The following is a 23,874-nucleotide window of genomic DNA, read 5'->3' as shown; positions in this document are numbered from 1 at the left end:
ATTGCGATTAAAAAGGGGTATAGTTTGATTATCTACTAATTAATGAATAGACCAAATCTATAAATTAATAAATAAAGTTTAGATATTTTCTTCAGCTTTGGAATCACACCTCTCAACTTCCACTATTAGTATGTGTTGATTTTTTCAGTGATAATTAGTTGACATGTGCTGATTAAAGTGTCACTGGCTGACTCATGGAGCTGGTTTTGCTCTAATGCAGCAGTACAAATTATTCTAACCATGTTTAAATGACGCTGTGTGTTGACTGCAGATGCAGTGTTTGTTGCATTGTGTTTTAATCTGTTTGGTCTCGGCATGTTTACATGGATTTTTTGTCAATAAAGCGCTGTCAGGCACTTTTAGTCTTAATGCTGATTTATGCTCAAGAAGAGCTAGTTCGTACGACATGTCGCCTGAACATGCCAGAAGGCAAAACTGAGCGGAGGAAGATGAAATAGTTTTTTGGGGTTGTGTATGTGTCAACCTGATGAATGTAATACCAATATCCCCTCTCTTTTTTGCTCTGTTTTTGATCTCTACCAATGTCTGAGGAATATATCTGTCTTTTTAGCTGCTAAATTTTCTACAGTGCCAACCAGCCAGTTGCTAGTTGTTGTTGTTTTTTAGAGCTTTCCATTGATAACAGCTGCTTGCTGAGGCCCGAAAACGAAGCTATGAGAGTGAACGAAAACAGTGAAAGTTGTGGGTCGGACTAATAGGCTGAAACTCTCTATAAAGCTCCTTAAAGCTGCAGATTCTGGTCATATTTCACACTCTTCACATTTCCATCCAATAGATTGTTATTAGAAACATATTTATTATAGTTTTAAAGTTTATATTTTATTGTTTCAAAAAAGACCAAAATATATTCATAAAAATGCATAATATTCCTTAAAAGGCATGATTTATTTCTTAATATACACTATAAATGATTTAGATAGAGAAGGTTTCTCTTTTTTCAAGCAGTGGATATCATGTTGTAAGATGGAGCTTTTTATGTCTATTTGAATTTGAGTCTACTGTGTTTGTCTGTGTGTGTGTGTGTGTGTGTGTGTGTGTGTGTGTGTGTGTGTGTGTGTGTGTGCGTGCGTGCGTGCGTGCGTGCGTGCGTGCGTGCGTGCGTGCGTGTGTGTGTTTGCATGCATGCATGTGTGCGTGCGTTTGTGTGTGTGTGTGTATGCTGACCCAGTCTGGCCACTGTGAAGCAAGTGAGAGTTTCTTGTTTGCATTAGCAGCTGCAAGGGCTTGGTGAGGATGCAAAATCCTGACGGTTGACTTGATCCAAACCCGGGCCAGTTTACATAACTGAAGTACTGCACTGCTCAGGGAGCCTGCCGTTAAATCAGTGTGTTGGTGTGTGTGTGTGTGTGTGTGTGTGTGTGTGTGTGTGTGTGTGTGTGTGTGTGTGTGTGTGTGTGTGTGTGTGTTTATGTGTGCCTCTCGTTTACACATTTCCAAAGAGGAATAAACATGTGGGTGTAGTATAAGAAAAAGCGTTAGGTAGATTTATCTCATTCATTCAGTTGGTACAATGAAAGGGGTCGCTCGTAATGAGGAACCTACAGAGAATAATCTCAAGCTCCCCTCAGTTTTAAGGAGTTGACTTTCAGCTCATTGTTTAGCTGTCTGGTACATTTTTTCCATATTCCCCTGTGAATGATACTCGCTATATTAAAAAAGTGATATCTGAACATGAGAAATACATTTCTCTTTTCACCTACTTTTGAACATTTGCCCTGTTTTCATCTAGTATCGGTCTCAGAGTCATCCACCACTTGTACATGTGTAACCATCAAATGGTTAAAGTCAAAAGTGTTCAAATTCAAATGTCTAATTTGTTTGTCTTTGTTTTGAGAGAGCCGTTTTTTCTCTGGCAGAGCCAGAAGTATTATGTGGGACACAAAGTGAAGGGCTCTTCATTTGCCTTGGCTGCAGCCGTGCTCTCCTGTGCAGCTGTCCCAGCCTCCAGCAGTCATTTGCGTCTCCACACTGTGCTGTGATGGACAGGTGGAGGCCTCTCATGGCGGCATCAATGCATGGCTCCAGGGCCCTTAGCAGCAGAGGCCCTAGCGTATACTCAGTGATGCCAAACGTGTACATGTACACTTCAATAGGAAGACTCAGTTTGTGTGCATGCTGAGTCGCAGTGTGAGAGTAGAAAGAGTATACAAAATGTATGAAAAATGTACAAAAACTAACAGTAATACCCTCAAGCTCTGTATTGGTCTCCACTAACTCTTGTTGGAAATACAGTATATGTGTCTGTTTCGTCGCTAATCTGGTCTTTTTGCTGTTTGGTGTAAGGCAGGTAGTGTAGAGTTGGTTTACGAAAGTGAACAGTAAAGTTCTGGGCTGGAAAACCAAAACAATGAGCTGAAAAATGATAAAAAAAAGCTCCAGAGATCTGAAGGCAACTTTTGATTTGAATGCCATGTGGGTTTGAGTGTCATTTCATCCATTGTTAATATAAAAATAACGATTAGAGTAGTTTAGAGTAAAAAAACAAGCAATTATAAGAATAATTATAAGATTTGTATTCATTGTTAGCAAGTATAAATATTGATTTTGAGTTAAAGTTTGTTTTCTTTCTTAATGACAACTATCCTTCCAAGTTACACAACACAAACCATTTGGCACAAACTAAGAATCATTTAAGTCTTTTAAGCACATCAACTGGTTATAAAATGTTCTTGATCACAATTGTTGACAGTAGAGTCATCTCTCAGCAGCATAACTCATATTTTAATCCACTTGCACGAACACTGAGATAAAAGGCTCATGAACAAATATTAACAATAAATGCTGTTCGAGTGCCAAAATGTGATGCATAAGCAAACTATGGCAACTATGAGCCTGAGCTCCCATAACAACGACTGCCTGAGAAATTACTCACCACTAATTGTTCGTTGCCATGAAGCATAAGAAACTGCCTTAAGTAAAGGGTGAGGTCCATCACATCTGTCAGAAGTTGAAGTAAAGAAACCACACAATCAAACACATTATTACAGTCATTTGGATTAGAGTGCATTCATTTATTAAAATACTCCCAGTGTTTTTATTGTGTCTTAAGACCACAAATGTACTGTTTAACCTGTATCCAGTTTATCCTATTCCCTGGGTCTAACTTGAGTTTAGTCTTGTTTTATTTATTTCCATGCACATATATGTCTCAATGCTTGTATGCGTAAGCTTATATATGTCTTTGTGAAGCACTTTGGTGCTAAACCTGTTTGCTTTTAAAATGCTATATACATTAAATTAAATAAATAAAAATTAAAAACATACTCTTTAAGACAGAGGGAAATTTGTATTGATTGTAAATGCAATAAATGCACTTATTCAAATAAAACAGAAACTGCCCTTTAAACACTTATCATTCCTAATTTATATCATACTTTGTACTGTGTGTCATATATTTGCACTTTCTACTGTCTTCTTTGATTTATTGTTTTTTACTGTATGTTCATTGTTTTAAAGTTTTATACTTTGCAGCAGAATTTCCTTTTATAGAACAATAAAGATATGCACACACGTTGGGGGGAAAAAATAAGAAATCAACATCTGTTTTAATTAAGTAATTAATTAATTCTATCAACTACAGTTAAACTTGTTATTGTTGTTAACTCTTGTTATTGTTTTGAAAAATGGTGCATCTAATAACCGCTTCATAAACTTGGTCTTTCATCTCTAATTTAAGTATATTTACATCTTTTTAAATTAGATTTTAGGAATATTTACATAAGAGAAATTGAAAATCCACACTCTTGTTGTTTCATTCAAGTTTTAAGATTCCAGCCTATGATAGTATTAACATTAAGGCTGCAACTAACGATTATTTTCTTTATATATGTTGATTATTAATTTAATTAATTGCTTAGGTTACATATGTCCAACACAATTTTCCAGAGCCCCTATGACATCTTTGCTCATTTTGTCCAAATTCAAAATGCTTTTAATTTACAATGATATAAAATCTTCACATTTAAGCTGAAACTATAGAATCTTTGCTAGTTTTGCTTGATAAAAGACTTAAACAACAATCAAAACAGATACATTTTCTGTCCATCAACTAATCGATTGATCAACTAATGATATCAGCATTAATGTACATGTATTTACATTTTGGCTGTAAATTGTCATAAAATAATTCTGGGATCCAGTAGCATGTATATCCGCCTCTCCTTTAACTGACAGAGGTGTCAGGCAGCTTTGCATGACCTATGTGTGCGTGCGCACACACACACACACACACACACACACACACATGCACACGCACACACACATATACACACACACACATACACACACACTATGATAACAGCATCTTACTTGGAACACAAAGCCTGCTACAATATATATATGTACAACCTTAGACAGATCACAGTGTACTTATAGGTTAGTAATAAACACATAATGTTGTCCACAATTAAACATTTGTGATCCAATAAAAATGTATTTTTCAATATGTAAATCAAGCTGTAACAAAAGCATCAGAAAATAGTTTGTCTCTGTGCGCTATAAAGAGAAGTACATGCTGGGTCATCTACATTTATAACAGGATGGTAAGGATCAGGATCAATCACAGATTAAGGTAATATAAACATATTCTAAATTCCAATAACTCTACACCGTCAGCTAAACATAGAGTCTTATAGTCTTACCCCCATGACAGATATCATATCAATAATTGCACAATTCTGCAACTGTCACTTTGTAATGAATGTCTCTCTCGTTATCTGATAGTAATCTTAGAAATAATAAAAGTAATAAATACGGACAGATAATAAAGATATTTATGATATTTGAGAATTAAGATTTAAGATATTTCTAAATACCTGGATATTTCAGAGGGTAAAATTAGATTGCCATGCAACTTTAACTGTTATTTATACATATACATATATACATATATATATATATATATATATATATATATATGTATATGTATATATATATATATGTATATATATATATATATATGTATATATATATATATATATATATATATATGTATATATATATATATATATATATATATATATATATATACATATATACATTGTCATATATATTTATAACAACTGGCTTACATTTTTCTTCAGTTTATCCCCATTTTTAGGAAGATGCACAATCTTGGAATGACAAGATTTTGTTTTGTTGGCAGGTATAATTACAAACTAACAGGTGTGTGCTCTCTCATGTTAACCCATCATACACCCCACCCCATCTTATAACAGGATGCTGCAGGTCCAGCCCAGGAGAGCCACGGGACTAAACCTTTCATCAGGGTGTTTGTCTGAGCGAAACCACGCTCTCTCACCACGCTCCCGCTCTGACACATGCCCGCAGTGCTAACCCAGCCTGGTGATGAGCGGTGGGAGTGTGCTGCCGTGTTTTTCCTCTGTGTTTGTTTAAAAGATTAAGGGGGTGAACCCTAGCCTTGTGGAGTCACCGGACTTCATACCACCTGAGCTGCTCAGATTGTCAGCATTGTCTCCATCACTGCTGCCGGTGAAATTTAATAGTGTTTAAAGTCAGCTTAAAAGCAGATCTTTGACAGATTAGATGGTCCAAGAATGGGCTTGGTAATTTAAAATCGCATGAATCAGCTCTTAAAAATAAGACTAATGGAGAGAAAAAACGTCTAAAACATGTAAAGCACATATTACCACCAATCCCTTGAAGTCATTCATAATCAAAATCAGTTTCAATGAGGAATGTCCATGTTGAGAGTTTGTTATTCTTCTCTCTCAGGTTGCGTCCAGGGATTGTGATGATGGCCTACATTTTGAATGCTGAAATCACAGGACGGCCTTCGTCTGGAAAATATTTACATCTCTTAACACAGCTGGTTCGACCAACCACTGGCGCAAAACAAACAAGGAAGCAAGGTAGAAAAACAACACGTAAGGTTTAGTTACCACTAAAGAGGTCTTTTAGTGTTAAACGTCAAAACAACATGGACCATTTTGGACTTTTTAAAGTAAACTGAGGTTGACTTTAAAGGGAAATTTGAATATCAAGAGGAAACAATGTTTGTTTGGACAGTTTTGGCCTATGAAACTAAAAAAGGCAATGCATAGAATAAATATGAAGTAAATAGATAAAATGTAATCAAAAGTGAACACTGACTATTCTGTTTTCAACAGTTAAAACTTAGTAAAACCTAAATCGAAAAGTAGATCTTGATTTGGATGCTAGATTTTTTTGACATTTAAGGACAGAAATTTATTCCAGCTACATTTAAAATACATAAAAATCCTTTAAAAATAGAAATTTCCACCACAAAGTATGCAGACGTTGTCGAACGTGAACAATAGACCCTTACAGAGCTCAGGTATGTCAAGAGCATGTGATGCGTAGGGGGGTGTGGCCCCTCAGGTGCTCCGTAGAGATACACTCCAACACTGAATGACTCATTCTCACACACACCTTAAACATCATGCATGGCACTCTCAAACCTTAACTCTTCAACTTCACCTGACAACAAACTGGGAATAAATGAGCATGGCACTTATTGAAATCGGATCTCTTTTGAAGAGCTAATTACTTTAAAAGCATTTGAAGAACTGCTGGATTTTGGACATAAAGACAGTGAGTTGTTCTATGCAATCTTTCTACCGGGATCGTGTGCTGGGCTGATCTCTTGATTTGATTTCCACCGTCCAGGATTTAATCAGAGGGAAGTTCATCTAAACTGTGGAAGTACTAATACAGTGCAGCATTTTCAGTTCACTTTATACTCTGTCTTTTAGGGGACATTTCTGAACTGTTTATGACAATGCCGGTGGTCAAAGTGGAGAAAGACTCTCAAGCAGACAACACCTTGTCTGCCTCCAACCCTCCACTGCAGTCAGAGGAGCAGCCCAGAGGTCGGAGAAGGAAGAGACCTCTCCAGCGAGGGAAACCCCCTTACAGCTACATCGCACTCATTTCCATGGCCATCGCCAACTCCCCGGACCGCAAGCTGACTTTGGGGGGAATCTACAAGTTCATCACAGAGCGCTTCCCCTTCTACAGAGACAATTCAAAAAAATGGCAGAACTCCATCCGTCATAATTTGACTCTCAATGATTGCTTTATCAAGATCCCCAGAGAGCCGGGTCGACCAGGGAAGGGCAACTACTGGGCCTTGGACCCGAACGCAGAGGACATGTTTGAGAGCGGCAGCTTCCTGAGACGCAGGAAGAGGTTTAAGCGCTGTGACTTGAGCACTTACACCGCATATGTCCATGAGACACCAGTTTTCTCTCCCGTCCAGATTGCCAGATCAGCCGCATATAGCAACTCAGTCTACAACAACATGACAGTCAGTCCGGCCTACGGGCAGCAGCTGACCTCTGCATATTACCCCTCTTCCTCTCCTCCTGGGTTTGGACCTGGTCAGACCCGCATGTTCAGCATCAATAACCTCATAGGACACCAGACTCCAGCCAGCATGCTGGGAGGTCAAGGGCCAGAGGTGATGCAGCAGCCCGGACGGAGCTTCAGTCCCGAGGGGATCCCAAACGGATCCAGTCCCTGCAGCCTGGGAGCCCCAGCTTTCCAGAGCCAACCATGCGGAGGGTCCGTATCTTCACGCTCCTCTACGCATCCCGGGTTCACCTACCCCGGGCCACACGGCCACCCACACCACCATACACACCAGGGCTCGTATGGACAGGGCCACACCCAAGGGTATGCAGCGACGGGACGCCTCCATTCCTCAGCCCATGGGTCTGTGGAGGCCATGGATCATTACGGCAGGGTCTCCCCAGTGCAGTTGGGCTCTTTCTCCCAGTATAACAGTGCAGCAGGTCCTATCGCCAACACTGGGGGTTATCTGAGACACCCAACATACCCAGGGAATATGGACAGGTTTGTGTCTGCTATCTGAGCTGCTGAGAATCTAGATCCGAGCATCTCACTACCTTGTTAACAGAACATCAGAGACTTGAGACGGCACCCAGTGAGCCAGACATTTCTGCACGCAAATATGATTGCTTTTCTTTGTACATGACATTTGTTAAGGACAAAACTGAAAAGACCTCTCCTGACACAACTGTGATTCACTACATTAACACACACACACACACTACAGCCCATTTTCTATATTGTTGATGGTAATTTACTTTGAGATGCACGCTATGAATTCGGATTTTAATGTCAAGGCCTCCTGCCTCCTGCATGCAAGTGTAACAATCGTCTAATATTTTGTGTGGCTGCAAGCTTCTTTTTGTGTCATGAATTGAATGTGCAAGTTTAATATTTACAACACTAGTGAGTTTAAATGATAGACTTTGAAATATTAATATAAATTATTATGCTTCATGGTCATCGGCTTTGCAATAAGTGCCTTGTATGAAGAATGTCAGCTTTAGCACATTTGCATGTAATGTAATGCATATTAGGTTGCCTTTTTGGAAATAAACTGAATTACTGTATATAGCACTTTGGTTCTTCAAGAATAAAATATTTAAAATATCGATGTATTATAGCTGTTACAATGTGCCAAAATATTACACCAGAATTGGGAAAAATGTGGTTTGCCACATATTTTATCTATATCAGTTATATTTGCAATAGTTTAACAAAATAAAATACAACATTTTAAAGGATGAACAGATCAAGACATTTGTCTCCAGGAACAGAAAAAAATGCCCTCACACATCTTTTTCTTTTGTGCTCACGTTGTTTTCTTCACTGTTTCAGCTCAGCTGGTTTGAAGTGTTGTCTGGAGCCACAGTATTATCACTCACCGTGACCGGCCTCAATTATCATGTTGAGACATCAACACAGCACTTAGACAGACGGACCGTTAATCTACCACACAGATCCACTAATCAAGAAAATGAATTGACTTGTAACTCGATATTTCAGGCTATAAAGTGAAGTAGTGGAAGTCCTTTATCTCAACATGCGAGACCTCCCTTACACAAAGTCTGCATATCTGACAAGATGAGACTCGTAAGGAAACGCTTCATTATTGTGAAGACACTTGATTTTCCTATCAGAAAAGAAGCCTTGTTGATAGATGAGAGGGGGGGGCGGGGGTTGAAAGGGTCCTAGTTTTTCTTGAGTGCCACTGAATCTCAAAATCTATGTGGATCAAATGAGGATAGCATTAATCAGTAAGTGTCAAATTATAATTTCAGAAGGACAATGATAATGATGTATTTATTGTTAAGACCTGCACTTAAGATAAAAGCAACAAGGCTGATAAGCAACGGAAATGTGTTTGATAAACACCAGCCTGAGTTATGGTTTAAATGGTAGCCAAGAAAGAATTTAATTAATATTCAAACAGTGCCATTATGTAATACTATAAATTATACAAGCAATATCTAAAATAAAGTGCACAGAGATTCAAGCAAACTCAGGTATAATCTATGGCATACCTGACATTAATAAAGAACAGATAATTACATTAAGATTTCAGCCATCCACATTTGAAGATAAACTCGTTAGTAGATTAAAAACACAATGAAGGCACCCGGTGCCAAAAGTTACTGGTGATTGCTGAACTTTTGTGGGGTGGGGGAAATTAAAAATATATATATATTAAAACGGTGTTTAAAGTGTGTTAGTGCAGTGGTTTTCTTTGCTAATTAAATATATATTTAATTATCGACACCGCATCAACACAGCAGGCGGACACAACAAATCTTCTGAATGAAGTTCTGTATTTTGCATATTGCTCGTCATGACCAAGAACCAAACATGATAATCTGAAGGGTGTGTGGTCCAGGTATCATTACATTAAACCAATCATCTGATGGAATTAAATACTGGGCCAAGATATTGAACTCATCAACTGCTTTGGTAAACAAATACCGTAAATTAAAACAAAACCAGGTGTAGAACACAGGTTTAACACCTGACACAAGAAAAAACTGTTTTCAGCAAAAATGTAAAACTAACTGTCTTTGTGTGCGATTTTAAATGTTTGCTGACACAAGGTAGACAAATGTTTAAACCCTTTTTTAATTCCATCAATGCAAGTGTGTCCTTGAAATACAAAAACATCTCAAATATAAGGAGCAAAGACAATCCATAAGATAATTTCTTTATTTAAATCATACTAAAATAGGAACACTTACAGCGAGGACAAGCTAAAACAATACAGACATAAATACAATGAACACGGGTGACAATAACAAAACATGTCAGCCGATGTATTCAACAAGCTGTTGGAGTTGTTCACAATTCTTCACGACCACCGGCAAAGACAGCAGAGTCTGTGTGGAGGAAATGAAAACCATCAGTACCTCAAATATTCATACATAAATTCAGCATTTATAGTACAGTAGACAGTATAGTCTTGAACAGAAGAAGGCACAGAAGCAACATATAAAGCATCTCTCACCTCTCTGACTTTATTGATGAGTTTGTTTAACATCTGAAGCTCATTCTCACTTTTCTGCTGGTTGGTCTGGTGGATGATTTGCTGTGAGAGACATTACAACATCATGAACACACTGGATTACGTCCTCATTTCCATGACACTTCTTCAGCTCTTTTATAACATATGAAGATACTCTTAATTTATTCCAAGAAGTTAAACAAAGACTCTGGTATGTAGTGAGCAATAGCAGTATCTACAGTATATCAAGTTGATACTTACGTGTCTTTTTGCTCTTTCAAGGAGTTTAACTCTGGCCTGCTCCACCTCTTGAAGACTCAACTTCAGTCTTTCTACCTACAGATAAAACAACAAACAGATAATCACTCAATTATTAAAAAAAATAAAATAAAAAGTATTATAGCTATACTATCACACTATAAGTGACTGGAACATACCTCTCTCAATAACTGGATCTTCTCTTCCATGAAATGTGCCGGGTTAGCCGATTGGCTACCGGCTTTTCTCAACTCCTCACGCAGGAATTGAGACTCCACCTTTGACTGATGGAGAGACCGACGAAGCTCAACCACCTCCTTCCGCAATTCCTGTGTAGTAAAAAAACAACAACAAACAAACAAAAAAAACGAACAAATAAAAAGTGTTACATTTGGCCAATTGTATTCGGATTGTTTGTTAAATCATAGATATGGATTTTGTGCCTTACGTTGCTGTCAATCTTGTGTTTATTTAGAGTTTCCTGGGTCTCTTGTATTTCTGCCATCAGCTTTGTCACAGTTTTCTCATCCTATGTAAAGACACACATTTTTTAAAAAGAGACTTATCAGTGGTCCTTCAGCTCGACAAGCTCTTTTCTAACCCATTTTGAATTTTGTTGGGTATCATAGATGAAGTCAACACCATGTGCAGTAGTTGTTACCAGAGCTTTCTGCTGTAGCGCCTGATTTCCTCTCTCAAACAGGCTGTTCAGACCGCTGAGTTGACGCTTCAGCTCAAACACCTCAACATCATGTCTGTTGTTTGCAGCCTGCTGCTCCACCTGCAGGCCAGAGCTGGAACAACGCATTAGATCATGTTGGAATAGAAGGTCGACATACATGCACCACCGCCTTCAACTTTACATTAAACATCTGTGAAAAATGTTTTTTCTAAAAAGAAATTTGAATATGAGTATAAATAATATAATAAATATCAAGAAAACATGGCAGCTTCACCATTACATTCCTCTCAGACGCAAACTTCATAGGAAATAAATCCTGCAATCTTCTTTACATTAACAACCTTTTTATCACCCCTTCTCTGTATCAAACCTCTGACAAAGGCACTATATGGTAAAACAGGGTAAAGGGAAATCAGTTGATGCTACAGACTAGTCGTTAATATTTGTTATTTCACAAGCAACTAACTGAAATTAGTCTACTAGGAGCAGCAGTACAGTCTCAATCAAAACTATGAATTTTCTATGAAAAATGCCAAACATTTGCTGGAGTCTTATTTCATTGGATATTTTGTTTTTGATTTGTTGGTCAGAATTAGACATCATGTGTGGAAACCTGTGTTGGGCTTTTTTTTGTAATCTATCAGCGAAGCAGTTAATCGATGAATCCAAAAAATTAACTAAATATTAGTCATAATCTATAAATAGATTCCCGTATGAAAAAAAGGCCATCCTTATTTCATCACCACACATTTTACAGCACTTACATGGTGTTGTGCAGCTCCTCCAGCTGGGCATCTTTACGCTGCTGCAGCAGCTTCAGGGTGCTGACGAGCTCTGAGACGGTGCTGCCCAGGTCAGCGAACAGCTCTGCCACGCTGCTCTGCTCGTCCTCCTCGGGCTCAAACTCGACCGAGTTCAAATTCTTTTTCGGGGTGACGGCTGCTCGTGTGAAGGCGCTCGTCTCACTGAACAAAGTGTCACACTGTGGTGGCCCGGGCGAGTCTGATGGGACAGTGAACTACAACTTAGATTTTTGATTGCCAAAAGTTGACATTTACGCTCCATTTGAACTGTATTCGAGATGTTTAATTAGATGTCGATGCACAATTTAGAATTTCCTTCAGTTATTTCCCTGTAACTAAGATGCCATCTCTGCAAATTAATAACTCTTTTGGACCCAGGTTGGGAGGAGGATCATGGAGCAAGGTTGGACGATGCACCTTGAACCAGTCAGACTGACCACCAGCATGGGTTTAACCGGCATCAATGTGACAGTCAGAAAGTTGCTAATTGTGTTCACAGTTTAAAAAAACAAATAGAAGCTAAATAACTGGCTGCTTTATAGGCAAAGAAAATCTGTAAAGTTTATTCTTGTCTATTAAAGATCCGAGCCAGCCTTTTTTAGGGCATGAGCTTCACTTCAAGTCACATGCGGGGTGAGCTACAGTACCTGATCCAGGAGGTGTGTCTATTGAGACGTCTTCCTCCTTCTCAGCAGTTAATGCAACCATGATACTGTCGACAAAGGAGCTGGAGGGTTGACGACGTTCCACATTGTGGAGTAGTTGAGAGTCCTTCTGTGGTTCTGGTTTCTGAAAACATACAAGGCTGTATGAAAAAAAAAAAAGATTTTCTCCACAGTGCTTTTACCTGCAACTCTTTTCAGTATTTCTCTTAATTTTGTAAACCATGAAGTTTGACACCAAAAGTAAAGAGAACTGAAGAGTCATGAACTTGAACACAACTAGTGTTGCAGTCGACTAGAAATACAGTTATAGCCTTGCATATAAGCATTTACAGATATGACAGTGAGTAAAAGCTGGTGAAATCAGGCAGTTCTTACGAGTTACCTGCTCATTGAGAGCTGTATGTAGTTCATTGGTCAGTCCTCGCAGTGTGTGATGCAGCAAAGTAATTTCAGTGACCGCCTGAGACAGTTTCTGTCCAAGCTCCAGCTGGGTTGCATCGGCTCTGGACCTCGTAGTTTCCAACTCCTCCTGCAAATTCCTGTTCTCAAGCCTACGTCACACATACAAGTTATCATTTGGCACACGGACAAAATGTGAGATAGCTTGAATTTGTTGTAAGATTAGCACCATATTTGTTCAAGTTTAAATATATATATACACAGTATATGCACACCGAGAGACTGAGTATTTATCTTAATCAAATAACCCATTATTTACTTTTGTTTCATATTTGCTGATACCTACATTAAGGTACAAATAACTTAGTAGGCAAAGCAAAAAAAAAAGTGGGCGTTAACTTGAACTTACTGAAGTTGGCCACGTTCTCCTTTTAGGTCCTCACACTGGATGTTCCTCTCTCTGAGGCCGTGCAGGTTGGCCCTCAGCATACGCTCACTCTCCGCCATCTGCTCCCTTGCAAACTCATTCTCCATCTGTAAGAACTGACACACACACACACACACACACACACACACACACACACACACACACACACACACACACACACACACACACACACACACACACACACACACACACACACACAATGATAACAGCATCTTACTTGGAACTCAGCTTCATGTTGGCTCATGGCACAAGTGTATAAGGAGTAAGAACCAGACTACAACCAGATGGGGTATATAAACTTAAATAAATGATGTTATGCTTCAGTCTTCTCAGACAATAAAAGGTAGTAAGATGGTCTTAAATCACAGAAACATTCCAACTATGCGAGTGTAAAGAATATAAATCCCAAAGCTTACCTCGTTCATCTCCCGCACACCATTGAGCTGTGTGCAAACTTCCTGGAGCTGCTGGATCTGCATCTCCTGGGATTGTGAGAGGACCTGCAGCTGACTGAGCTGCTCCTCGCTTTGAGCCAGAGCCTGACTGAACTCAGATGCACGCTGCTCCGACTGACCCAGTGACATCTCCAACCTGCAAAACAAGCACAGACGACACACAGGCGGGGGGGCATTAGCTGCAGTGTTTTAGGTGACATTTGTAGATGTGTGGCAGTGAGCAAGTTTTGCTCTCAGAGAACAATGTTGCCCCATTCTTCTGTCTTCATTTAAGTCATTTCAAATTGTGACGACCCTCCTCCTATCATGCTCTGGGTGGCCCGTAGCCCGTTTCCTGTGTTGCAGGTGCTGATTGGAGGCTCGTCAGCCGGATGAGCAGCACCTGTGCCGGTGTGGCTGGGGCCTTACAAATACCCTTTTCAGTTGGCAGCAGGGAGCTGAAGGAAGATCATTGTTGGCGGGCTCACGACCGTTGGTGCTGCCGTGGTGTAATCTGCTGTGAACATTGTGCTACTTGTGTTTGGCGAGACAAATAAATTGCTTCTTTTTGGCCGCTAGCTTGTTGTTTCCCTGTTCTTGTTTTAGTCTATGAGCCGGGCTGTGACATATGGGGGCTCATCCACTTCTAGTTGACCCGGTGTCCGCATTGAGTAAAATCAGTAGCAGCTAACATGGTAGGCTGGATGCCATGTGTTGATCGGTTGCGCAATCTGCTTGATGGGAGACATTTGAGTCTGGTAAGTAGGCTAATTTGGTTTTGTGTTTGTGTTGCCGAGTTGTTATGTTGGTGATTTTGGTCAGAGTCTGGGTGGTCCTTTTTACATGGCGAGTAAATTGCTGTTATTCTGTCCTTGTTAGGCTGAAGAGTGGACTCCCTTTGGAGGTCGTTGGGGGGTTCTGATAGTGTGGTGTGAAAGTGGTTAGAGCAGTTGTCTCGGGGGCACGTCCAAGGCTCCAGGTGGGTAGGTTTAGTTAGTCTCTGCTTAGGTTAGAGGGACGGGATTACGGTGACGCTTGGCTGTGTATTGGCCGTTTGATTGCTGGCTGTGGAGTAGCCTAAAAGGATTTCCTTCTGTACTTTTCGTTTTGTGGTTCGGGCAGGTGTAAATGAGGATTATTTTTTTTTTTTTTGAGAGCTCCATCAGAGGAGTTATTGGAACATTGTTCACGAGAGCAGTTGGAGAAAATTGAGCAGTTTAAGATGGCTGTGGGGGGGAAAAGCTTGAAGGAGAACATGAAAAACATCTTAAAGAAAATCTGTTTGACGTGGGTGTTCTCCAGTCTAAACTACATGCTGGTGGGTCCGTTGCAGACATGTTTGGTGCATCCGTTTCTAGTGAAGCTCGGGTAATGTTCCAGAGTTAACTTTTGAGCAGCGCAAAGAGTTACTCTTGCTGCAAATTGAAATTAAAAGACTAACTGGAAGAGCGCAGTTTGAGTGATGTTGATGGCGTGAGGCAGGTCGCTGCTGGGCCTTCGCGTGCATCTGAGGTTGATTCCTCCATTTTGTGAACAAGACCCGGATACCTTTTTTTCCTCGCTTTTTGAGCGTGTAGCTGAGAGTAGAGATTGGTCGGATGTTAACCGCACGTTACTCTTGCAGTGCGTTCTCGCAGGTAAGGCGCAGCAAGCTTATTCCGCACTCAGTGTAGCTCAAAGTAAGAGTTATGCATCTGTCAAGGCTGCAGTACTAAGAGCCCATGAGTTGGTGCCTGAAGCATATCGCCAGAGGTTTAGGACTTGGGAGCGGTCTGGAAGACAGACACACACGGAGTTTGCCAGGGAGCTAATCACTCACTTCAGTCGTTGGTGTACTTCACTGGGGGTTCATTCTTATGATGCCTTGTATGATTTGATAGTTCTGGAGCAGTCACATTGCTACGTACTTAAATGAACATGAAGTGAGGACGGCGGCAGAAGCAGCCACTCTTGCTGACGAGTATGTGTTGAAGCACCGTGGTAACCGCGATTGCAGGCCTCGGGATGATGGTCTGTACAGAGGGAGTGGCAGTAATTTTCGAACAGTCGGAAAACGATGGGATGAGGGAGCCGGTCCTCGCCGTGATAAACCGGAATGGGCCTTGGATTCTTTCATTGAGTTCTCTGTTGCATTTCTCACAGGGTACTGATACGGGAGATTGGATTCTGATGCAGGGGATGATTAAATGCGTTGCCTGTTCCAGCACATAAATTGGAGCTCAACTGTGGTTTGGTTCAGGGTGAGGTCGCTATGGGTGTGCGTCCCGCATTACCAATTAGAGGCCTGCACATCATTTTGGGGAACGACCTGGCTGGTAGTCGCGTGTGGGCTGAAAATGTTACCACCTCCTGTGGTAACATTTTCTCCCTCTGTTGCGGAAATACCTGATGAGAGTGCAGTGTTTCCCCTGATGTTTTTACAGCGTGCGCAGTCACACAGGCTATGTGCCGTGGGGAGGCGGAACCTGAGGTTGAGCAGACTATCTCAGACGATAGTGGGGCCTTCTCTGTGGAGACACCAGACTCTTTTGTCGGTTTCCCGCAGCGACTTGACGGCAGAGCAACGGGCTGATCCTGCGCTTGGTGAGCCGTTCGACCAAGTGATCTCGAGTGTCAATGGGAAGAGTGCTGCAAAAGGTTATCTGCTAGTAGATGATTTGTTGGTGAGGAAATGGGTGCCACGGGGAGAGAACGTTGTGGGTAATCCTGTTTCTCAGGTTGTGGTCCCATCCAAAATCCGGGAAGAGGTGCTGAGGACGTTGCACGATCAATCGGGGCATTTGGGAGTTTGAAAGATGTACCACTATGTTCTCAGTTCCTTTTATAGGCTGGGGTTCTGGCTTACAGGAAGCAGAGTGAGTACTGTATAGGTTGCCAAATATTGGTGTTTCTTGTGTTGGGATTCCTAATAGGACAAAATACTGTACTTGTCTCTTTATCGGCATACAGACAACTTTGAGGACAACTTTTTAGCAGCAGGTTCACTACTTATGAATCAGTTTATGAAAACAGAAAGTGTGAATACCCAAATACATAATTTTACTAAATGGGCCTATGGATGCATCTAGAAACAAATGTTAATTTAAGAGATATGAAGAAGTCTGTGACTGAAAGTTTTTTTTTTTTTTTTTTTTACAGGTATAAACTTTCAATGTCTTAAATCATATTTGTCTTCATTGTGATTTTGCTCAACATTTCATAATAAACCATTACAACCTGAAAGCCATTGTGTCATCTCTATTGTTACCACTTACTCATTTGCTCTGTCCTTGGCTAGCTGGATGTCCTTCCATGACTGCTGCAACCTGAAACGACAACATTTTTAGGCCCGATGCTATATTTCAGTGAGTATTTTCTTTATATGACAATGTTTTAGTAGCATTTTCTTTTATATTCCTGAGCGTGTCATCAACGGATTTGAGTTGTTGTAAGATCATACTTTGTACTCTCGGCAGCAAGGGCCTGCTCCAGGAAGGTGTAGGAGGCCAAAGCGGAGGAAACTGTGGCAGACAGCTCCGTCGCCTTCCTCTCCAGCAGACCCCGCTCTTCCTCTCTTTCCATCAGCTTCTGACGAAGCACACCCATTTCTGAAATTCAACGAAAAGAAAGACGTGTAAACAATTCTACAGGCTGATAAAGAAGAAAACTTTGTTGAAAACAGAAATTAAGTAACCAAAGCAAGTTTTTACCTGTGGTCAGAATTGTCACCTGCAGATTTAAGTCACTAATCTCTTCTGTGGCAGTTTGGAGATTCATATTAGCTTGTTGAAGTTCCTCTTCAATCTGTTGAGTACAAGTTCATTTAAAAAAAAAAAAAAATCTTAATGACTTGTACAAAATCATAAAGATATAGTGCCTTGAGACAGGAAGTGTCCACATGAACTTAAAGACAGTCACTGGACCTGCTCTCTCTCTTCAACAGCTTGGTCTCTCGCAGCAAGATGTTCGTCCCTCTCTCTCAAAGCAGCAGCTGCCTTCTCATTCAGCTTCAGAAGCATGGGAGCAGTTTTCTGCAGAAGGGCTCTGACTCTGCAGAGCTGTGAAAAGAGCACACAAAAGCATTAATGCATTTAAAACAAAGGAAATGCTGCCACCATTCAAACACCACATAAGAGAGCAAAATGATATGAAGATACTATGGTGTTATTAAATTGTGAGTAAATGTCAGAGATCAAACTGCAATTTAAACAAAATGGTTTGAAACAAAATTTAAGGTGTGTGTGTGTGTGTGTGTGTGTGTGTGTGTGTGTGTGTGTGTGTGTGTGTGTGTGTGTGTGTGTGTGTGTGTGTGTGTGTGTGTGTGTGTGTGTGTGTGTGTGTGTGTGTGTGTGTGTGTGTGTGTGTGTGCAGATTTGCCAACAGCAGTTATTTGAGTCTTTTCAAAATATATATTAAACATACTTCTTTCATCAAAGTAGATTGTTCATCCATGGTTGTGGACAAAACTTCAGAAGCAGAGTTCAGCATCTCAGTGTAGGCCCGGTTTAATGCGACCTGTGTTAGTAATGAAAGAAATACAAATGAAACACTTTCTGATGAATGTTATGCTGAACAGATTAAAGCAGCGGTTTGTTTCTGCTTGGTATCTGTACCTGTTCTGGGTAGGTCTGGTCTAGGGCAGCTGAAAGTTCTCGTTGAGACCCCACAATCCTCTCCAGCTCAGAGATTTCAGTGGCACAGTGTGTCCTCAGCTGTTCCATCGCACTGAAGGCCTGGAAACAGACAAGCAGAAACACACTTAAATAAAGAATGCTACAAAAATCAAACAGCATATCGCTTACAATAAAGATTTGAAAAATGAAATATAAAAATGTAGTTTGAATATTCTCTATAATAACTTCAGTACATGAAGTTATTATACATAAAGTGTTCATTTTTAAGAGGCCTGTCATATTTTTCCTCTATTTGTTTATAACCCATTTGTGCCGAAATACTCTATTTAGTATGAAAAGGAAAAATGCCACATTTGTTCTGATTGGTCTAAAGATTTGAAATCTGGTAAAGACATACTTTGGGCAAGTAAGAAAAATGCTATCATTGTGTTTATTAAAATGTCTTTCATGTGTTATGAGTTCAAAGATGTGCCAAAAGACTAAATATAGTAGGATTAAAAAAAAGCAAGTCACACTCCCAATGTTTTTGACAGACTTAAATGCTCACTCAAGGATTGGAATAATCATGGCGCGAGAGACAAAACATACATTGAACTACTTAAGTCACATTAATTAATTAAAGAGATTTGTCCCTGTGCTTACCGCCTCCTTGGCTGTGAAGGCATCCTCCATCTGCATCCTCATGTCATCTCTTTGGTGAAAAGCATCTTTTACCTTCTGCATCAATGAGATCTGGGTGTCCTTTGTTTTCTCACATACAGACTTCATCTGACCGTACTAAACAACACAAAGAAAATACACATCAACTCATTTGTTCCCAATGGATAATTACACAGAAGCATGCGAAACATGTTTACATACATGTGAAACAAGGCTTTGATGGTCCGCTCTCACGACGTCTGTCACTCGCTTTATGTTAGAGAAAGCAGCATCTGTGTCATCACTCAAAGAAGTCTGTTGGGAAAAAGAATTTCAGTGGTATTAAAAATCTAAATCAGGAATGTCAATGCATTCTTTTCACAATAATGGAAATCATTAAAAAGCATGTGCCAGAGCATTTTATGTAGAACAATTTTGCAACATAGATGAAGACACGTGTGTGTTATGTCTCACCATGGTGACCTGCATGTCCTGCATACGCTGGATGAGGTTCTGTAGAGAACTTCCATCCAACTCCAACTCACCAATCCTGTTCAGAGCCTCCAAATATAGGTCTCTGTACATTGTGGTCTATGAAAAATACAAAATATATAATCAATGATTAAAAAAAATAAAAAATAAAATTGTCCATAAAATAAATGAGATCTGCGATATCTTCATAGCAAAAGAATATAACTACAAAGTGCAAACTCTAAATGCTTCACATGTCCACTGTCAGCCCCTTAAAAAGATGTCTGAATGTCTCCTTACCTGATTAAGTTCAGAGTGGTCTGTCTGCACCAGTTTCTCCCTGAGGTCTGAAGGTGCAGGGCCTGCAGAAGGACTTTCATTTGCCCTGGATGCAGCCAATTGCTGCACAAGAGCCTCCACCAGGATCATGCTAGACCTTAACTTCTGCTCCAGCTCTTGTCTGGGGAGACACTCTAGGCTGCCTGGAGGTAGGCTGAGAGCACATCAACAGAAGAAAACCGTGAGACACCAAAAAACAACAACACAGAAATCTGAAATAACCATGTCATATTCAAAAAACATAAAAAATCTAACTAGTGCAGAGTCTAGACTTACTTCCACAGAAGAGGATCTGTTAGCGTGCAGGAATCCACCACAGAGATATTCCTCTTCCTCTCAAATTGGCCAGATGTATTGCTGCTGTGGTCCAACCATTTAACAGGAGTGGTGCCCACACAGACACTGTGGGATTCTGCAGAAGTAGCTGTTGCCGATGGGACTGTGACAGCAGCAGGAGGCAGAATGGGAGTAGAGACGGCAGCAGGAAGCATCTTTCCCGATGCTAAGAAAAGAAACTCTGCCATCCACCGAAGCTGCTGCTGAAGGGGACCATCTGGAATCAAAGGTATGTCCAAAGCCGGCTTCTCCGCTTCAGGCTGAGGTACTGCACGAGGCTTTGCCGCCACATCCCCAGCTGGCTCAGTGACTGGGTCTGACTGAGGCTTGCAACCTAGTGCTGTAGAGTTAAACAGAGGTCGTGGCATGGGGCTCTCCATGTGCTCTGCCCATAAGCCAGCGGGGTCGACGTTAAAAGGACCAAACATGCTCTTTTCACCCTCCAGAGCAAAATTGTCCAAAGCAGGACCCCTAAATGCCTTCAATGCAGCAAGAGAAGCTCTACGAACAACAGGACTGAGGATCCCAAACTGAAAAGCTGCTGCTACTGAGGGACACTCTGACAGCACTTTCAGAACATCAGGGAGGTTCTCCATCTGAGGTTCTGCAGAGTTGCAAAACACAGGTCCATCTCCAGATGAACCCAGAGCGCTGTCTTTTGCCTCACTGGATTCATGGGGTCTATTGCTGATTTGCACTTGAGATACATGTTCCACAGGCACTTCGACAGGTGTAGGAGTCTCTGTCGAAGTCGCAAGATGGCGGCAGTCAGAAGACTCTGTTCTATGAAGCATTGAAGGCAATGCACTGTCCTCAGGATGCATGGAGTCCTTTTTGGACATTTCTTGCATTTGACGGTTAACAGATTTATCATCCAATGCCTTTAAAGAAGCGTTAGTCGGTGAAGATGTACAGATAGCTGGTGGGTCAGATTCTACCACAACTTCATTGTTTTCCACGTGGCTCTTAGGTTGATCATAGTCATCTTGAATGTGTTGCCACATAACGGAAATAGGTACACTGTTGTCATCAAGGGGCTGGCAGATCACAGCCTGTTTGTCAGGCAGAGGTGACGTCTTGTGAGACAAGCCATCGGATATTTCAACATCACTTCTGGCACTGCTGAAAGAGTTGAATGTAATGCCCTCTTGTCTGCCAGTCTGGCTATCAGGTACCACCATCTGTTTGACCTCCTCCACAACATCAAGGCTGAATGGTAACGGTTCCCTCAATGGGTCATTTTCAATTTTACAGTAATGGTGATCTAAATGATCGCTACTGTTTTGCCACTCTTGGTCACTAGCCAACATGCTTGGATCAATACCATAATTGTATGACTCAGCGCAGGTCGCACTTTGATCAGCTGGTAGAGGAACAGTCCCATCTGCAAGTTTGGTGCCATCTGAAATTTCAATCACACCTCCAGCGCAGTTAAATGACTTGAAGGTTACCTTACTCAGTCCATCAGGAGGCTTTTCAGAGCCATTTGTGGTCTCAGAGAAAGTGGTGATGGCACAAACAGCATTCTCACTGCTAAAGTAGGGATGATCTGCATGTTCCACTTGACTTAGCTGGCCACAGTCAGATATGATTGTTAAATTTACACTGTTGTCTTGTAAAGGTTCAACCAGCTGTGCCTTAGGCAGAGGAATGGTCTCATCTTGTAATCTGGTGACATCAGAAACTTCCACCTCACCGCCATCGCAAACAAAGGATTTCCAAGTTATGTCTTTCTTTCCACGGTAGTCATTCAGAAAAGCTCTGGGATCTTGTGTGACTCGTCTATCATCCAAGTCTCCAGAGGCCAGAGTAGTGTTTGAACCTTCACAGGAACAGTCAGCCAAGGAGGCATCTTTCATCTCAGGATTGTAATAGGGGTGTTCCTTGTGGTTACTGCAGGACGGAACTATTATACTGTCAGAGATGACTGTATCTTCCGTTTCATGCATGTTTTTCATAGCCTGATCCTTGGGCAAAACAATACTCTCTTCTGCACGCACCAAGAAGCCTTTAACCTCAACCTCCCCACCAGGACAGATGAAGGACTTAAATGTTACATCTCCAAGTCCACCGGCTGTCTCAGTAGTAGTTATTTCAATGGTGGAAGCATTGATTTGATTCACTTTGGTGGATGGAGGAGATTGCAAGTGGGCCTCAGGGTCACAGAGAGGACCATCGCCCTGTTGATTAGAATGAATGGTAAGAAAAAGTCACAAAAACATTGAAAACAATAAGAGCATGTCAAAATATAAAATATAACCTCACCGTTGTCGGTTTCACAGCATCAGCACTGAGCAGTGACTTTGATTTGAACCTCGATGACGGAGTTGACAGATGCAGCATTTCATTCTCCACACTTCTCAGAGGGGTACGCTCTCCACATCTGCTTGGAGGCTAACATTAACAAAAGTCAAATTATTATTAGCTTGTTCAGTGATAATGTAACAACAAATTGTGCACAAAAGTCTTACCAAGCCTTCCCCACTGAAACTTGACTTCCTGGAGGACATCACTCTGGAGTGCTGGGAAACTTTTTACAACTGCAAAGAACGACAATTTTAATTAACCAGCTTGGTGGACACTAACGTTAAGTCAGTCTCTACAGAGAAATCACGTTAACCACCTAGCTAAGACGCTAATATTACGCTACGTAACAATATAGAGCAACGTCACAGGCAGTTGGCCAGAAGTAACTTTAGGCGTATTGGCTCATTCATAAGTGTTAGCTAACAACTAAACAAAGCTAGCTTGGATGTATGATGTAACGTAGCACTAAGATATCAAACAATGTATTGCTAAGAGTACTGTTAGCAAGGGCGTAGGGCTAGCAAACTTCTAGTTTAGGAACGCATTACCGAAGTCATTAGCTAACATAAGCTACGTTAACTCACGTTAATTTGAAAACAGCTAACATCGGCAGCTAACAGACATTTTAAACTAAACAAATTATTATCTGTGAAGCCACACATTACCTTCCAACGATTACCAATCAACTTTAACAAACGTTGCAAAAGCTACGCGAATAGGGTAAACAAACCCTTACCGTCGAGCAGTCATCAACCGCGTTTCATTCAAAACACAAATGTCAGCGCTATTATTGGTCCATTTGTCTTCTTCTGTTGCTGTGTGACGCACTGTGCGGACGTAACGCGTCCTACCACACACTGCTGCCCCCAACAGGAGGTTATTGTCATTACTCTATGGTGACTTTTCCTAAAACCCTAAAATCTACAACTTCCCTGCCTTTATGTACAGGTGCATCTCAATGAATTAGAATATCATCGAAAAGTTCATATATTTCAGTAATTCAATTCAAGTGAAACTCATATATTATATAGATTCATTACACACAGGCTGATATATTTCAAGCGTTTATTTCTTTTAAAGATGATTATGGCTTACAGCTGATGAAAACCCAAAATTCAGTACCTCAGAAAATTTGAAT

The 23,874-nt window shown here is 40.7% G+C and overlaps 2 protein-coding genes across 2 annotated transcripts; one reads left to right on the top strand and one right to left on the bottom strand.

Moving 5' to 3' along the window:
* Positions 1-6,436: 6,436 nt before the first annotated feature.
* Positions 6,437-8,423, top strand: foxe1 (forkhead box E1). The gene is made up of 2 exons (XM_068727610.1): positions 6,437-6,594; positions 6,756-8,423. The coding sequence occupies exon 2, from the start codon at positions 6,776-6,778 to the stop codon at positions 7,874-7,876; it is 1,101 nt and encodes a 366-aa protein (XP_068583711.1). The 5' UTR covers positions 6,437-6,594; positions 6,756-6,775; the 3' UTR covers positions 7,877-8,423.
* A 1,650-nt stretch (positions 8,424-10,073) lies between these two features.
* spag5 (sperm associated antigen 5) lies at positions 10,074-22,970 on the bottom strand. The gene is made up of 24 exons (XM_068727609.1): positions 22,901-22,970; positions 22,695-22,823; positions 20,370-22,609; positions 20,055-20,247; positions 19,758-19,874; positions 19,506-19,598; positions 19,287-19,421; positions 18,624-18,743; positions 18,433-18,525; positions 17,934-18,068; positions 17,721-17,814; positions 17,471-17,618; positions 17,286-17,336; positions 14,014-14,188; positions 13,559-13,692; positions 13,133-13,301; positions 12,733-12,874; positions 12,047-12,284; positions 11,262-11,394; positions 11,049-11,129; positions 10,780-10,929; positions 10,604-10,678; positions 10,346-10,426; positions 10,074-10,217 (listed from the first exon to the last, which is right to left on the bottom strand). The coding sequence occupies exons 1-24, from the start codon at positions 22,937-22,939 to the stop codon at positions 10,146-10,148; spliced, it is 5,037 nt and encodes a 1,678-aa protein (XP_068583710.1). The 5' UTR covers positions 22,940-22,970; the 3' UTR covers positions 10,074-10,145.
* Positions 22,971-23,874: the final 904 nt, after the last annotated feature.

The sequence above is a fragment of the Cebidichthys violaceus genome, unplaced genomic scaffold, assembly GCF_023349555.1.
Source record: "Cebidichthys violaceus isolate CVI_PGR_0920_01 unplaced genomic scaffold, fCebVio1.0.p SCAF_4, whole genome shotgun sequence".
Classification (NCBI taxonomy): Eukaryota; Metazoa; Chordata; class Actinopteri; order Perciformes; family Stichaeidae; genus Cebidichthys; species Cebidichthys violaceus.
Note: the sequence above shows the minus strand (reverse complement) of the source record. Positions and strands in the feature narration are given on the sequence as shown.